Source organism: Balaenoptera acutorostrata, chromosome 13 (assembly GCF_949987535.1).
Source record: "Balaenoptera acutorostrata chromosome 13, mBalAcu1.1, whole genome shotgun sequence".
In the NCBI taxonomy this organism is placed as follows: Eukaryota; Metazoa; Chordata; class Mammalia; order Artiodactyla; family Balaenopteridae; genus Balaenoptera; species Balaenoptera acutorostrata.
In genome coordinates, this window is record NC_080076.1 from 85,501,034 (window position 1) to 85,518,210 (window position 17,177).

The 17,177-nt window shown below is 51.9% G+C and overlaps 1 protein-coding gene across 1 annotated transcript; it reads left to right on the top strand.

The window, feature by feature from the left end:
• The first annotated feature begins 1,554 nt into the window (after window positions 1-1,554).
• ORAI1 (ORAI calcium release-activated calcium modulator 1) lies at window positions 1,555-15,883 on the top strand. The gene is made up of 2 exons (XM_057526192.1): window positions 1,555-2,154; window positions 14,872-15,883. The coding sequence occupies exons 1-2, from the start codon at window positions 1,852-1,854 to the stop codon at window positions 15,478-15,480; spliced, it is 912 nt and encodes a 303-aa protein (XP_057382175.1). The 5' UTR covers window positions 1,555-1,851; the 3' UTR covers window positions 15,481-15,883.
• Window positions 15,884-17,177: the final 1,294 nt, after the last annotated feature.

Sequence of the window (17,177 nt, forward strand, 5' to 3'; positions counted from 1 at the left end):
TAAGGGAAATAAAACAGGGCGAGGTGACAGAACATGAAATGGGGGCAACTTTAAACAGAGAAGGAAGGTCTCTCTTTGGAGGTGATATTTGAGCTGAGACACAGATGGTAAGTGAAAGAGGTAACAAGTACAAAGGCCACCAAAGAAACAAGCCCAATGGGGTGAGATTTAAAATTCCAAGTTTCCCGGTCTCATAAAAACAGAAAGGTCTCTGGGAGAATCCCAGAGACTTTTGGGAGGAGGGGGCCTTCAGTTTTATCCCATAATGTGGGTGAGTGGAGGGGCGCCCTCTAGTGGCGACAAGAGTTAAATTTCACATAGCTGACCTGGAATGCCTCATGCTTGTGACTTGACTCTGGGCTAATTATGAGTTTCACTCATTCCTTTCTCTCCCACACTTATTCATTCAACAGATATTTACTGAGCAGTGTGCCAAGCAATACTCTAGATGCTGGGGGTAGAGCTGTTAAACCGACAGTGAAGGTCCCTGCCCTCCTGGAGTCGATAGCCTAGGGAACATTTCTTAGCTCACTACTCTATCCCCACTTCCCCTCTGCCCTCCACTATTCTGCAGCTTAGCTGGCCTCCTAATGATCCAACGGGCAGATATTGTTGCTTCAGCGTCTTTGCGTCTGCTGTTCCCTTCCGCCCCTGGAAAGCAGGTCCCTGCTTCTTTGCATTGCTGGTTCGGGTCTCAGCTCAAAAGTGACCAAGTCAGAAAGATGTGAACTTATTTTGTTGTTTGCCTGTTCTCTTCACTAAAATATAAGATTCCATGAAAGTTACCAGTTTCTTGGAATCCCTCAGCCTAGCGTTTGATAGGTGCGCAGCAAACTTACTGAATGGGTTTATGATCCTGCACCCCGGCTTGTTTCAGAAGATAGTGAACTGTAAGTGAACGAGTTGGAGAAAACAGACCAAAAAAACCCCTGCCCTAAAACAACAACAACAACAACAAAACGCCTTGTCCAGAGCATTTTCAATTAAAATTGCAGCCCCCGCACTACCAGTGCCCCCTTTCCCTGCTTTATTTTTTTCTATACATGTATCACCTTCTAAACTATTATAGTTTACTCCTCGGTGTTTGCGTGTCTCCGCCACTAGAATGTAAGCTCCACGAAGGCAGGGGATTTTGTCCATTTTGTTCACCAGCCTACCCTCAGTGCCCAGAACAGTGTTGGCACCCAGCAGGTGCTCAATAAATAGAGAATGAATGAACTCCAGATCACAGTCTGCTCTTTTTTTCTGCAGACCTTGAGTCACCTTGTTCCAAGGGGGAAACGGGCTTCAGGAGGCGCCACCCAGGAGTTCGAGCTCTGGGAGAAGGGCCATTGGGGCAGCTGCGGAGATGGGAGGCGCCGGCAGCAGGAGAGCGGTGAGGCCCGGGTGCTGGGGCACTTCCAGGAAGAGGCGCGGGCGCTGACAGCCCGGGGCCAGGGACGGTGGGCGGTACCGTCCGATGGGACAAGTCACCTGACTCGCGCAGGCCACGCCCACCTCCTCGTGGGCGGGGCGCATGCAAATCAGCCCGCGGCGGCGGCCAATCGTGGCGCGCGCCGGGGGTCCAGGGCCCGGGGATCCGGGACGCTGGCTCGCACGCAGGCGGTCGTCTCTGCAGTCCCGGGCTTTTGCAAGCGGCGTGGCGGGCCTGTGAGCTTGTGCTGTAGTAGCTTCCTCGACCTCCTCGTCCTCGGCGGCCGGCCGGGTCAGGCCGGACCCGCGCAGGGGGCCAGGCGGCGGCTGCCTCAGGCGGAGGCTGCCTCAGGCGGAGGCGGAGGCGTAGGTGCGGGGAGGTGGGGGCCGCTGCCTTCGCAGGCGCCTGGGCCGGCCCGCGCCTTTTCAGCGTGCTCCATGCATCCGGAGCCCGCCCCGCCCCCGAGCAGCAACAGCCCCGAGCTTCCCCTCAGCTGCGGCAACACCACCAGCGGCAGCCGCCGGAGCCGCCGCCGCAGCGGGGACGGGGAGCCCCCGGGGTCGCCGTCGCCCCCGCCGCCCGCCGTGACCTACCCGGACTGGATCGGCCAGAGTTACTCGGAGGTGATGAGCCTAAACGAGCACTCGATGCAGGCGCTGTCCTGGCGCAAACTCTACTTGAGCCGCGCCAAGCTCAAAGCCTCCAGCCGGACCTCGGCTCTGCTCTCCGGCTTCGCCATGGTGAGCTCGGGCCACCCTGCCCTGCCCCCTTTCAGGTCTGGCCACTGTCGCCCGCAGCCCTGACGGGGCCCACAGGGGAGCTGGCTGGGCGGGCCAGGCGGGCTGGGGGTGAAGGGAAGAGCTGGGAGAAAGCTGTCGTGGACGCTGGAGGGGTCCAGAGGTGCTGGACATGAGAGGTGGGCGACAAGTGACACCCGATGTGGGAGACTGTGTATCATACACATGTCCAGGGTTGGGGAGCTCAGATACCTTCAGATGGGCCAGCTTGATGCAGCAAGGAGGGAGAAACAGCAGGATCCTCGACGTAGATCTGTAAGAAGACATTCCCACATATGTTCAGGGGGAAAGGAAAGACAACGTGGTCTGATCTCTTTGGAAGCAGGTATCAGGAGGTTGGGAGGTCAAGGACCCCTGAGCCGTCTCCCTACTTCCCCCACACTTGGGGCCAGGTTCTTTTATTACCTAGTAGAGGGGATTTCCCGACACCCTGTCTCCTATGGCATTTTCCGAGGCCTCAGCCTGGGGGTTTGACAACCGCTCCCCACCTCAGTTTCTTCTCCAGAAACTTGCCACTGAGTCACTGGGTGTGGGGGAGGAGCGTGGGACATGTTCCCGTTGAATGGGCTCTTTCTTGATGTAGCCGGTGGGCTTAGTTTCTGCTCCCCATTCGGGCTGGGTCGGAGTGAGAACCAGCCTCTGGGGAGTGGGGTAGGTGAGGCTGCAAGTTGGGCTGAGAAGTGGCCCCGAGGATGCCTTCATGCTGGGGATCTTGGCGTCTCCCCGGGGCAGGGAGATACAGAACGAGTCCTGATTATCACCTTTCAGTGACCTCAGCCTGCATGAATGGGGTCTGCTCCCCCTCCCCCAAGGTTTTTAGCCCAGAGCACTCTTGCCTCACCAGTGAGTGAGGTACGCTCCTGGCCTTGAGGGAGGGAGTGGCTGCACCCTTCGTGTTTTCTTGGGAAAGGAGCGTGTCTGGCACTCTCCCTGTGCTCTGCAAACTAGTGGGCGATACACGGGAGCAAGAGCTTTTTAGAAGCCCTTAGCAGTCCCAGAGCACCCTGGGGCCACGGTGGAAAGGCCAGGTGATTGAGGTTGGGGAAGAGCTCTCCCGGCTCTGCCACTTGCTGCCTGTGCGGCCTCAGACTAATAATCCCTATGTGGGCCTGTTTCTGAATTGGTGAATGAAGGCTGCTACTCAAGTTTCTCTGACTTTAAGAATTTAATCGAGGAAGACTTTGAGAGGGGAGGAGAGAATGTGCGTTTGTAAGAAGTGTCACTCTAGCTTTTAATTTAGATCTATATGAAGGGAGCTGTTCTATCAGCTAAGAATTTAATCGAGGAAGCCTTTGAGAGGGGAGGAGAGAATGTATGTGTTTGTAAGAAGTGTCACTCTAGCTTTTAATTTAGATCTATATGAAGGGATGCTGTTCTATCAGCCCCAAATCCTAGGAATAGCTGACACTTACCAAGCACCCACTGGTGCTTGGCACTGTGTAGGTTCCCTAACTTATGCACTAAGTCCTCGACCACCCTTTGAGGTAGTTTTGTCATGGGACTTTCCCGAGGCCACACAGCTCACCTGCTGGAGCGGGATTTGAACCCAGGACGGCTGACGTCCAGAACTCTCTTGGACACTTGTGCCATTTGTGGTGTATGGAGCTTTGAGCCATGTCCTGCCAGGGACCTGTTAGGAGCAGGCCTTGTAGGGAACGAGAAATAGAGCAGAAAAACTTCTCTTAAGCAAAATAAAATGTTACAGTTAGGGGGAAGGGAGTGACACCAGGGGGTGTCGGCTCTTCACAGCAGCTCTCTGGGTTTCGGATGGTGAGATGCCTATTCCTCTTTTTCTTGGGGTCATAAATTCACAGCTGCCCAGGCCCCTTCCCACTCCAGGAGAAGTAAGGAGCTGATGGGTGAAGCTTTCCTGCCTTCTTGAATCGTCTCTTAGAAGCCGGGCCTTCTAATCAGATGTCACCTCCCTCTTCCTCTTGCTAAAAACAGTGTGGGGAAGTCAGGCAGCAGGGGCGGCCAGCGGCACTTGGTGGGCCTTGACTCAACCCAGGCTGTTTCTTGGGGACCTTTATTTTACCCAGTCGGGGTGGAGAAGGCTTCCTGGCGCCACTGATGAAATCCCCAAAATTCTGCCAGCAGGGAAAGCTAAACCCCATGACAGCCTCCGTTCTGCGGAAGCAGTTACAGGCGAGTGACTGCCTTGGCCATGAATCTGGAAAGGAACGGGAGAGATGGCGTTGGGGTGGAGAGCGGGTGCCCAGCAGGGCGGGTCTGCCCGCACCCCGCTCCCACCAAAGACACCCAGCCTCGTGAAGGATACTTGGAGAGGAAGGGGTGCCACGCAGCCAAGCGCCACGGAAGCTAGAGTGAGCAGGTTTCCTGGACTACTTTCCCGTGGCCTGTGAGTCAGCACAACCAACTTCCTGCCCCCAGAGGGCTTCATTCCTAGAGACCTGGAAAACCAGAAGAAGTGACATGACGTGACCTTTGATTTCCAAGGGTGGGAGAGTTGGTGAGGATGCCAGACTCACCTGCGCACAAGGTGAGATTGAGGGAGGGTCTCCCAAGAGCCTGGAGGGGATGGAGAGACTCCCCTTTCATGGGTGGAAGGGCCTGGCCAGGTGCCCTGATGCGCTGGGGAGATAGGCCATGGGACCTCAGACAGCGGCTTTACTCTTTGGGGCCAGTTTTCTCATGTGTGCAAAGGAGGCACATATCCTGCTCTCCCATGGACTTGCATGCGGAGCCATTACAAGGTCCCACTGGGCCCATGAAGGATTGAGGAATTATCAGGATCTGATGACGTACACCTTAGCTGGACCCTCTCTAGTCTGCAGACAAGATTCCTATTCCTGATGGCATTTCCAGAAACAGCAGGCCTTGTCTGGGCTCAGCATCCAGACTCTTAACCAGGGGCCCTGGATGTAGCACATGATAAGCAGCCTGCAAGTGCTCCTTGAGCCGAGGGTGCCATGACTCGGGCCATCTGTGCCTCAGTTTACCTCTCAGCAAGAGGCAGCCAGCCTCGGCCTGACCCTGTCCCCTTGGGGCCGTGGTGAGCACACGCAGCCATCGTGGTGTGCTGGGGCGGGCAGCCTGTAACGTTAGCCTAAGCAGTAGATAATTGGGAAGGGTAAACAAAATGCTTTCTGTGACCTGGGATCAATTATTTTTGGATTATCTGCCTCCTCAAGTTCTCTACCTGCCAGCACCCTTTTGTTCCCAGGTTCCAGAGTGGGTTCAGAAGCTGCTTGGAATTTCTCTGAAAATGAGTTGGAAGGAAGGGCTCAAATCATAAGACATTATTGAGCCTCTGTGACATGTTCCGAGTTCAGGGGGCATGGAGATGAGCAACAAATTACTCCTATGGTGCTCATTACTTTTTTTTTTTTTTTTAATATTTATTTATTTATTTATTTTATTTTTGCTGCATCGGGTCTTAGTTGTGGTTTGTGGGATCCTCCACTGCGGCACGTGGGCTTCTCTCTAGTTGTGGCCCGCGTGCTCAGTAGTTTCGGTGTGCGGGCTTAGTTGCCCCACGGCATGTGGGATCTTAGTTCCCCAACCAGGGATCGAACCTGCGTCCCCTGCTTTGGAAGGCAGATTCTTTATTTTATTTTATTTTTTTATTTTTGGTTGCATTGGGTCTTCGTTGCTGCGCGCGGGCTTTTCTCTAGTTGCAGCAAGCGGGGGCTACTCTTCATTGTGGTGCGCGGGCTTCTCATTGCGGTGGCTTCTGTTGTTGAGGAGCACGGGCTCTAGGCACGCAGGCTTCAGTAGTTGCCGCTTGTGGGCTAGCTCAGTAGTTGTGGCTCTTGGGCTCTAGAGTGCAGGCTCAGTAGTTGTGGCGCACGGGCTTAGTTGTTTTGCGGCATGTGGAATCTTCCCGGACCAGGGCTCGAACCCCTGTCCCCTGCATTGGCAGGCAGATTCTTAACCACTGCCCCACCAGGGAAGTCCCGGTGCTCGTTACTCATGGTAATCATTGCCATTGTTGATTGGGCTCTTGGAATAGGCTAGACGTTGTACTAAGTATGCTCCTTGTACTATCTCTTGTGATCTTCACAGCCTGGGGAGTGAGGGTAGGTGTGGTTCCCCAGTGAATGACTTGTCTGAGGTTACCTGGCTGGTAAGCTGCGGGGCCCTGTGACCATGGTGTGGCCCCACTGCTACGGGAGAGGAAGCACCAGAGAGAGTGGTGGGAGGACAGAGCTGGGAGGCTCGCGTATTGTAGAGCAGAGTAAGAACAGGGACTCTAGAGCCACACAACTTGGGTTCAAATCCCGGCTCTACCACTTATAACTGTGAGATCCTGGGGAAGTTGCTTAATGTCTCTGGGCCTCAGCTTCCTCTTCTGTAAAGTGGGGGTAATAGTAATACCAACCTCATAGGCTTGGTGTGAGGATTCATTTGTATTTGCAAAGCACTTAGAATGTACCTGGTCCAGGTATGATGGAAACTCTCTCACCCTTTTTCCCATGATGTTGGGAATGCTTTTTTTTTTTTTTTTTTTTTTTTTTTTGGCCATGCTGCGGCATGTGGGATCCTAGTTCCCCCACCAGGAATTGAATCCGGGCCCACGACAGTGAAAGCACTGAACCTTAACCACTGGACCGCCAGGGAATTCCCAGGGCTTCTTTTATAAGGGTTAACTGATTTAGAAGAATGTGATTCCAGCTAAGCCTTAAGGGTGGTAGAGTTAGGACTTGGGGAAGAACCCTCTATCAGAGGAAGTATTAGGAGCAAAGTTACTAAGGCGAGGAATTATAGGGTCTCCAGGAAAAGGCAGAAAGTGTGGTGTGGCTGGAGTTGAGGGTGTGTTGGGGATAGTAGAGGAAGATGAATCTAGCCAGACTAGATGGTGCAGGGCCTTGACTTGCTGTTTGAGACGTTTGAACTCTGGTATCGGCAATGGGGAGCCATGGAAGGTTTTGGAGCAGAGGAGTTCCATGATGCATTCTTGAATAAAGTTGAAGATGTTACTATTTACTGAACACCAGGCAAGAGCCTGGACCCTTTTCTTTCATTCTTACTTAAGCCTCAGAACAGCTCTTAAACATATGTACTGTCGCCTCTGCAGAGGCTTACAGAGGTTCTGATCACCCAGCTAGTAGATTTCAAGCCCCGGTCCGTCTGACTTGGAGTCTTTTCTACTCAACCACCCTCTCACCGTTTCCCTTGTTGTTAGTTGAAAACTGGGCCTTTGAAGTCTTCCAGATGTGCAGTTCTGCACTCTGGGCCGTGTACAAATGGAATTTTGCTGAATGCTCCAAGGGGAAGGCACTCCCTGCCTAGCTGAGAAGCCTTTTGGAAAACTTCACGAGTGCCTGTGGCACGTGTCTGGAATTTTCAGCCAGGGTCTGTGTTGAGCTCTGCTGATTTCTGCTGGGTCCAGGGCTGATGAAGGAGAGCTCTAGGGCTTCCCAAGGTGGCACTGTGGTAATTAATGTTGGGAAGGCGATTCCCTGGAGAAATGAAACTGAGAAATTTTAAACAAGAGCAAGTTTCTCCCTGGTGGAACTTCTTCTGGGAGGCTTTTAATATGCTCCCCAGAAGGGATGCCTTAAGCTGATAGAACCACGGGAATTCCCTGGCAGTCCAGTGGTTAGGACTCCATGCTTTCACTGCCAACGGCGTGGGTTCAGTCCCTGGTCGGGGAACTGAGATCCCGAAAGCTGTGCGGTGTGGCCAAAAAAAAACCAAAAAGAAAACGGATGGAACCGCAAACTCTTCAGAGGAGAATCTTCTGGGACTGCGGTTTGACAGCCCTCTTTGGGAGCATTGGTCTAACCCAGAAACGGACCAACTTTTTCTATAAAGTAAATATTTTCAGCTTTGCGGGCCACACAGTCTCAGTGGTAACTACAGGTGTCCCCTACTTTTCGAAAGTTCGCTTTACGCCACCTCGCTTTTACGAAAGACCTACGTTAGTACCTGTTTTCACTAACCTGAAGAAACCCAAAGAGAATTTTTACTTTTACCAATAAAAGGTAAAAAGTGAAAATAGCATGCAGCATTTGGTTTGCAGCGAGCCGTTACAGAGGCAGCAGGCACCCCGAGGGGTGAGACTGGCACCACCAAACTCCTTTCCCGGGAACCGCACTCAGCATCTCTGCATCAAGCCGCCAGAGCTTTGAGCTGTGTCTGTGAGCATCTGTGCTTTAATCTTGGTTTATTTGTGCGTCTGTTAGCAAGATGTCTCCTAAGGTAATTGCTCCATCCCTTTAGTCCATTTCCCCTTACAAAAGGTTTCAGAGGTGCATTATAGGGGGAAACCTGTACTCAATTCTGCTATTTTAGCTCGAAAGCAGCCACAGACCTTAGATAAATGAGTAGGCATGGCTGTGTGCCAGTAAAACTTTATTTGCAAAGAAGTACACTGAAGGCCAGTTTGGCGACCCCTGATTTAAGTGGTCTCCAAACTTTTTGAGTGCACCCCCCGCTCAAAATATTGTCAACACTAGGCTCAGTATTTGTATACGTATGTATGCACACTATGTGTATATGTATACATAGGTATGCACACTATGTGTATATGTATACATATATGTATGGTAATGAATGATATGTGTGCTAATAAAACATGAGTATTAAAAGGTACATAGGGGACTTCCCTAGCGGTCCAGTGGTTAAGACTCCACACTTCCACTGCAGGGGCACGGGTTCAATCCTTGGTTGGGGAACTAAGATCCCACAAGCTGTGCGGCCAGAAAGAAAAAAAAAAAAGTACATAAAGACAAATCAAAACAAACAAAAAAAAAGTACATAAAAATACAACATTGAAAAGTTGAAAGGATGAGCTGAAAAAGGAATGTCATGAGAGTTGTTAGGGTTTCCAATGGATTACATAGGATTGTCTTTGGACACTTTAGAAACCCTGGGCTGAAATACCCAAAGGTCAAGTCTTGCCTTTAATATTCGTTTACTGAGGCCCCTAGGGGGACAAGGCCCAGTGCTGGAAGCTGGAGAAACAGGGAAGTAGAGTGGAGGAAACCAGACGTGTCATTTGGCAAGTGCAGTGGTGGAGGAGCGTTGGTGGAGGGACACTTATCACTGTCTGAAAATACTTGCCTAAACGTTTAGTACCTGTCATCCTCGCTGGGGCAGGGATTCTGCTGTCTTCCTGCTTTCTCTCCAGCGGAGCCACAAGATCCTTAAGGCACATAGTAAGTTCTCAATGAAAGTTGTCCGTGAGGGGAATTCTCTGGCGGTCCAGTGGTTAGGACTCCGCACTTTCACTCCTGAGGGCACAGGTTCAATCCCTGGTTGAGGAACTAAGATCCCTTAAGCCACGCAGCGCAGCCAAAAAAAAAAATGTCCATGAACGAATGAATGGCCCCGTCCTCACCTGGGAGGCCATGGAACAGGGGTGACTTGGAAGGTAAAAACCTGAGGACGTCAAAATTAGCCAGATGAAGAGAAAGGCTAGGCCTGTTCTCTACGCCCTCCCCGCAACCTGCAGGTTCAACCTGTTAGTGGCTTGTGACATTGAGTGAGTCGCAACCAGCAGGTTTTTCGTGTGTGTGTGTGTGTGTGTGTGTGTGTTTTTTTGTTTGTTTTTTTGTTTTGTTTTTTTTTTTGAAATAAGAGTGGAATGAAATAGAAAGCAGCAGCATGCATCACGTGTTGTGAGAGGAGCCTGGATTAGCATGCTTTAAGGATAATTATTGTTTGAGGAAACTTGTTTCTGTTATAAATGGGTATGTGTCTATTTATGGAAACCTTTGGAATACTGGTCTGTGGTGGTCAAAAGAGTTTGCAAATTACTGGATGAGCCCTCAATCCTCTCTTAATAGATAGTTTGCATTGGAGGGGGGGCCAGCAGGCTCAGGCAGCGCTGGGTGACCCAGGGTGACTGTGGCTTGGCGGCGCCAGTGAACAGGAGAAGCCCAGGCTTGGGAAAGGAGAGTTGTGTCTTCCAGCTGTTGGGCGCCCGGGTCAGGCCAGGCATGGGAAGGCTGCCTTGGAAGGGCCTGGCCTCGGCGCCAGGTGGCAGGGGTCTCCATGGAGCCCGACAGGAGTGAGAAGAGTGGTTGGCATCCGGGCGTGGTGGGCAGACACCCAGCAAGGCCAGCGAGGCCCTACCCTTCTCAGGAGCCTCTTCTTGCCTCGTGCTTGAGGTTTGGTGTCCCCGTGGTGGGGTGGTGGTGTCAGAGGTCCGCGGACCAGAGTGAGGTGGGGCTGTCCATCCCTCGCCCTTCCTCACCCTTTAGGACCCATATGGCCAGGTTTAAGCAGGCCCGTGGCTGGCTGGGAGCTGTTTATTTTAGGTTAACGGCCCAGCACTCTGGCTATATTTACCTTGCGAAGCTGCTTGCAATCTGATCTGATCTCTCTGGGACTCAGCTGGGGCCCTGGGAGTCGCCTGCCAGATTCCGAGAGGGCCCCCCCTGGCTTTACCCTCCCTGCCCTTGGGGAGGTTTCCTAAGTGGGACACATTCTGAAAAAAGCAGTAGTTTTTATTCCTGTGAACAGTTTTCATGAGGAGCCGTGATTTGTGCCAGCCATTCGTTTGCGCAGCCCCAGGACACTGAGCTTGGTCCCCAATGTGGGAACGGCACACACAGCCCGCCAGCGTGCTCCAAGTTCCAGGAACGGTAGGGTCCGGCGAGGATGATGGGGTTTCTTCCGGAGCACGGCAAGGCCCCTTCCTTCTCCTCAGAAGGCCCAGCGTCACAGGCTGAGCTGCCCAGGCTCCCCACCAGCCCAAGACCTCGGGGGAAATTCTGGTGTCCCCAGGCCAGGTGTGTCCCAACAGCTGTGTGTACGGCTCTGGAGCCTGGGGGTCCGGCAAGGTGGTCTCTGTCCTGCCAAGGTGGCCATCTCACCAGCTGTGCCGTGGGGCACACATTCTCCTTGTACCCAGGGTTTGGAGCTGGAGCAGGCCAGGCGCAGAGTGGGGGTCTGAGCCCCTCACCCTCCCCAGGGAGCAGAACACGGGCACACGGGGTCAGCTCTCACCAGCCTCAGCTGAGGGCGTGCAGGGGCTGTTTGTCTTCCACTTTAAGCCCCGAGTTTTTCTTTTTAACTAAGATTTATTGAGTACCTTCTGGGGGCTGGCCCTTTGTTAAAACCCATGTCAAGACCTCATTTAATCCCCTCAGTGATTGTCTTAGTCTGTCTGGGCTGCTGTAACAGAATACCACAGACTGGGTGGCTTATAAACAACAGATGTTTATTTCTCACAGTTCTGGAGACTAGAAGTCCAAGGTCAAGGTGCCAGCAGATTCAGTGTCTGGTGAGGGGCTGGCTTCCTGATTCATAGACACTGACTACTGTCCTCACCTGGCAGGAGTGGTGAGGGGGTCTCTGCTGGGGGTGACTCTCCTATAAGGGCACTAGGGCACCACCCCCATGACACAGTCACCCCCAAAGGCCCTACCTCCTCACACCATCACCTTGGGGGTTAGGATTTAAAATATGAATTTAGAGGGTTTACAGACATTCAGTCTGTAGTAGCAGGTGTGAGGAAAATGCTATTACCCCTTTGCACAGAGCCTCAGTTTCCTCATTTGTAAAAAAGTAATAATAGTGTTGCTAGTAATCATTGACACTTTATTAAGCATATATATATATATATATATATATATATATATATATATATATATGCCGGGTCTTGTGCTAAGGGCTTTGTATTCATTAATCTGTTGAATCCTCATAACAGCCCCTATTTTATAGATGTAGAACCTGTGGCATAGAGAGGTCACCAGCTTTGTAAGTGGAGGAGCCAGTTCACTCTTAATGGCTCTGTAGAGGTAGAGATACCAGGCTTAAGGGAACAGATTGGTTACCTGTATATGTGTGTGTCGTTCCCCCTGCCGCCGTATAGACCCCCAGCACCCAGCTCAGGGCCTGATGCGCCTAATGGGTCCGGACATTTCAGGTGAGTGAATCAGTAGCCAGTGGACCTGAGGCAGCCAAGCAACAGACTCTCCTGCTGGTCCCTTCTCCGGTTTCAGGTTCCGGGGCAGCAGGCCAAAACAGGAAGAGGAAGTGCCGGGGGTGGGGATGTGGCAGGAGGTACGCCCTGCCGGAGGTGCCCCCCTTCTCCAGTGTGGTCAGGCCTGAGGACAGAGACCAGGGAGCCCGGGGTGCAGCCCTTAACCTGCCGTGCCCTGGTGGCCTGCCCTGCTGCCCTGCGTCCCTCACCCGCATGTGCTAAGCAATCTCAGCATTGGCCTTAGGCCACCAGTGAGTGATCCTAAAAATGGTCAGAATCCTCATGGCACTGCCCCAGATTTATATGGGCTTGAAACATTTTACAAACTCCTGGGATGAAAAGTTTATACAATCATCAGTTGTGGGAATTCTAAGACAAAAGTCTGTGACTCCTGTTGAAATTGTCTGCAAAGTCATATGACTGTATATACCTGGCTGTCTTAAGGAGTATCCAGTATTTTCACCAAATTCTCAAAGTGTCCAACCCCAAATCAGCTCTAGACGGTGACCTTAATTTTGCCACATACCCTCCTTTTTCAGAGACAACAGGGAAGGTCTTGACCAAGGTCACCCAGGGAAGCAGGGGTGTTTCTGGAGCCAAAACCCAGGGCTGCCAATTTGGCTTTGGTGTTCTCAGGCCGGACAGGAGGATAGAAACCCAGAGGGTTTCATATCAAGACACTGGGATTGAGGGTGAGGTTTTCAAACTGAATAACAATAATAATAGTAAAGCCTCTTTTTTTGAGGGTTTACTCTGTGCTAGGCACTAAGTATTTGATGTGGGATTAACTCAGTCCTCACAACTCTCTGAGTTATGTACCAGTCTTTTTTTTTTTTTTTGGCCACACCGCGCAACTTGTGGGATCTTAGTTCCCCGACTAGGGATTGAACCTGGGCCCCGGCAGTGAAAGCACCTTGTCCTAACCACTGGACTGCCAGGGAATTCCCCCAATTTTCTATTTTTTTAATTATTAATTAATTAATTGATTAATTTTGGCTGCTCTGGGTCTTAGTTGCGGCATGCGGGATCTAGTTCCCTGACCAGGGATCAAACCTGGGCCCCCTGCATTGGGAGTGCGGAGTCTTACCCACTGGACCCCCAGGGAAGTCCCGCAATATTCTGTTTTTTACAGATAAGGAAACTTAGGCCCAGAAATTTGAAGGAACTTGCCAGAGCCTCACAGACTAATAAAGGGCAGAGCAGTCAGGGCTCAAAGCAGTCAGCCTGGCTCCAGAGCCCGTGCTCCTAACCACTGCCCTACACTGCCTTTCCAGGCCTAGGAAGGCTGTGGAGGTACAAGAAATGAAGGCAAACAGGGCCAGGCATTACAAACAAGAAAGCTGGGAAGGAAGGAGCCCACCCGCTCCCCAGGAGTAAGGAGGGGTCGGGGCAGGTGTGGGGCTCGTGGGTACATTTCAGCATCAGGCCTCCCCCTTCTGAGCCTGGCACACACAGCGAACCCTTTATGAAGGGTCATTCTCCTTAATGCTGTTGCCATTGGCACTTGCTTCCCCACTCCCTCCAGCCTCGGCAGGCAGACCCTGGCAGTGTGCCCACTGCCCGCTTCTCCCGGCCCATATCTGATGAGCTGGCTTCTTCACATGGGGGTGATTTGCAAGGCCCAGGTGAGAGGAGGTGGGTGGCCGGCCTGGAGCATGCCCCTGGTGACCCCGGATCCACAGGTCTCCAGGAACTGGGGAGCAGCTAGTGCATCAGCCCTGGGGCTTGCCGACTGCACCGCAGCACCCAGCCAGAGCCCATCTCTTCTGGGAAGCCTCTCTTAATTCCTTCTTGGTTGGTGCACTGTGTTCTCAGAAAGGGCCTGGGCATAACCTGGGAGGGCCTTCATCCCTTCACCCCACCCCTCTCCTTGTCCCCAGAGCAGGGCGTAAGGAAACCTCTGCTTGGGACTTCCGTGGTGGCGCAGTGGTTAAGAATCCGCCTGCCAATGCAGGGGACACGGGTTCGAGCCCTGGTCCAGGAAGATCCCACATGCTGTGGAGCAACTAAGCCCATGCACCACAGCTACTGAGCCTGCGTGCTGCAACTACTGAAGCCCACGTGCCTAGAGCCCGTGCTCGGCAACAAGAGAAGCCACCGCAATGAGAAGCCCATGCACCACAATGAAGAGTAGCCCCTGCTCGCTGCAACTAGAGAAAGCCTGTGTGCAGCAACGAAGACCCAACACAGCCAAGAATAAATAAAATAAATTTATTTTTAAAAATAGAATAATTTTCAAAAAGAAACCTCTGCTTGGGAATTGGGAGTGTGGTGCCAACAGGGAGGGAGCCTTTTTTCATTCATGTAAACTTTTTTTGTCATAGTGAAATTTACATAAAACTTACCATTTTAACCATTTGTGATGATTACTATTTGGGAGGTGTTTGCCATCTACCAGGAGCTCTCGTTTAATTGTTAAAATAATCCTATGAACTGATACGATATCCCTACTTTACAAATAGGAGAGTTGAGGCACAGAGAGGTTCAGTGACTTTCCCAAGGACACATAGCTCGTGAGTGGCAGAACTGGGATTCAAATCCAGGCAGCCCGGGCTCCAAGCCTGCGCTCTCTACCAGTACTTTCTGCCACTTCTCAACCCTAAGTGGGTGGGTCTTATAATCCCCATTATACAGATACGGACACTGAGGCTCAGAGAGGCCAAGTGACTTACCCAGGGTCCCAGAGCTTGATGGGAGGAGAGCTTCTGAGCCATGACTATCCTGTCACTTAGCCCACCTCTTCCTCCCCCCCCCAACCCCAGGTGGCGATGGTGGAGGTGCAGCTGGACGCTGACCACGACTACCCGCCGGGGCTGCTTATCGCCTTCAGCGCCTGCACCACGGTGCTGGTGGCCGTGCACCTGTTTGCGCTCATGATCAGCACCTGCATCCTGCCCAATATCGAGGCGGTGAGCAACGTGCACAACCTCAACTCTGTCAAAGAGTCTCCCCACGAGCGCATGCACCGTCACATCGAGCTGGCCTGGGCCTTCTCCACTGTCATCGGCACGCTGCTGTTCCTGGCTGAGGTCGTGCTGCTCTGCTGGGTCAAGTTCTTGCCTCTCAAGAAACAGCCGGGTCAGGCGCGGCCCACCAGCAAGCCCCCGGCTAGCGGCGCGGCCGCCAACGTCAGCGGCAGCACCGGCGGCATCACCCCAGGCCAGGCCGCCGCCATCGCCTCCACCACCATCATGGTTCCCTTCGGCCTCATCTTCATCGTCTTTGCTGTCCACTTCTACCGCTCACTGGTCAGCCATAAGACGGACCGACAGTTCCAGGAGCTCAATGAGCTGGCCGAGTTTGCCCGCCTGCAGGACCAGCTGGACCACAGAGGGGACCACCCCCTGACCCCCGGCAGCCACTATGCCTAAGCCCTCCTGGGCTGGGCACTTTGGAGCTTTGGCCTTACGCCCTTCCCCACGACCTTGTCCTGGCCCAGCCTCAAGGACAGCCTGTGTAGGGGGCTGGGCTTTTGTCAGGGGGCAGAGAGTGGAGGGAAGAGGCCTTTTTTAAAGAGAAATTACTGCACTTTGAAACTTTCCTCTAAGAGAATAAGCACTTCCTGTTCTTCCAGCTCCAGGTTCACCTCCTGTTCGGAAGCCACCGGTGGGAGCCAGAGAGGGGACAAACGCTCCCTTTGTCCCTCCTCCTCCCCTGTGCCAGTGCCACCTGGATGCCTCCTGTCCTTTCCGTCTTGACCCCCCTCCCCGTTCAGTGTCGATTGTGTGCGTGTGTGTGCGTGTGCGAACACAGAAATATACTCATAAGGGACACCTCCTCTTGTGTCTGTATTTGTTGCGTCTGGACTGCCTGGTATTTCTCCTGGTGCCCCAATAGGTGAGCCTCTAAACAAAAAAAAATTTTTTCAACATTTTGGGAAATTTCAAACCTACCCCCAAAAGTTCCATGAAGAGTAACTGAAATATATATACAGTCAATTCTTATTCGCAGTGGTTCTGTTCTATAGTCACAGAACACTGAATTAGTATTTCTCCTAAGAGACATACGGGGTTATATTCCTGCGAGCCTCTGGTCACAACATTTTTGTCAACCAATCAAAACACAGCCTTGTTTTTTGTGTGTTTCTTTTTAAATTTATTTATTTATTTATTTATTTGGCTGTGTTGGGTCTTCGTTTCTGTGCGAGGGCTTTCTCTAGTTGTGGCAAGCAGGGGCCACTCTTCATCGCGGTGCGCGGGCCTCTCACTGTCATGGCCTCTCCCGTTGCGAGGCACAGGCTCCAGACGCACAGGCTCAGTAGTTGTGGCTCACGGGCCCAGTTGCTGCGCGGCATGTGGGATCTTCCCGGACCGGGGCACGAACCCGTGTCCCCTGCATTGGCAGGCGGATTCCTAACCACTGCGCCACCAGGGAAGCCCCTGTGTGTTTCTTTTTAAAGACGCCTTAATATATGTTATATATAACATTGAACTTATATGCTGTCGCTATCACAACAGCACTATCACTCATTTGTGACTGAAACTTACATAACACGTATTTTCTCCGTAAGGCACATCACAGCCTTCCTGTGCTCTGAACACTAGACAGCACGTCATTGTTACCCTTGGGGACCATTTTAAATAGTGAAATCACCGACAAAAAGCACCAAAATGTGAAAAATGTAGCACTAAATAGACTGTGAAAAGGATACTTGTTTACAGCAGGAGCTGAAAGAAGGCAGAGGGTCACCCTGTTTGACCTCAGCAAGTAGGCAAATTCACAAATACTGAAACCGTGAATAATGAGAATGACAGTATGCTTTCCCCCTGAGGCATATGCATTAGTTACAGATTTCTTCCTTAAACCAAGGACATTCCTCTACATAACCACAATTCAATGATCAAATTCAGGAAATTTGACATTGATGTGATACTATTATCTAATACAACATTCGTTTTCAGTTTCCCTGTTGTCCCAATCATGTCCTTTCTTGAAGTGATTTTTCCATCCAGGATCATGCATTGCATTGAGTTGTCATGTCTGTTTAGTCACCTTTTATTTGGGACAGCCTTTCTTTGTCCTTTGTAATATCAACATTTTTGAAGAGTCTGAGCCAGTGGTTTTGTAG

Excerpts from the sequence above, each read along its gene's own strand:
- ORAI1 (XM_057526192.1), top strand. The coding sequence starts at position 1,852 with ATGCATCCGGAGCCCGCCCCGCCCCCGAGCAGCAACAGCCCCGAGCTT. Across the intron at positions 2,155-14,871 it reads TGCTCTCCGGCTTCGCCATG|GTGGCGATGGTGGAGGTGCA; the intron begins GTGAGCTCGGGC and ends CCCCAACCCCAG.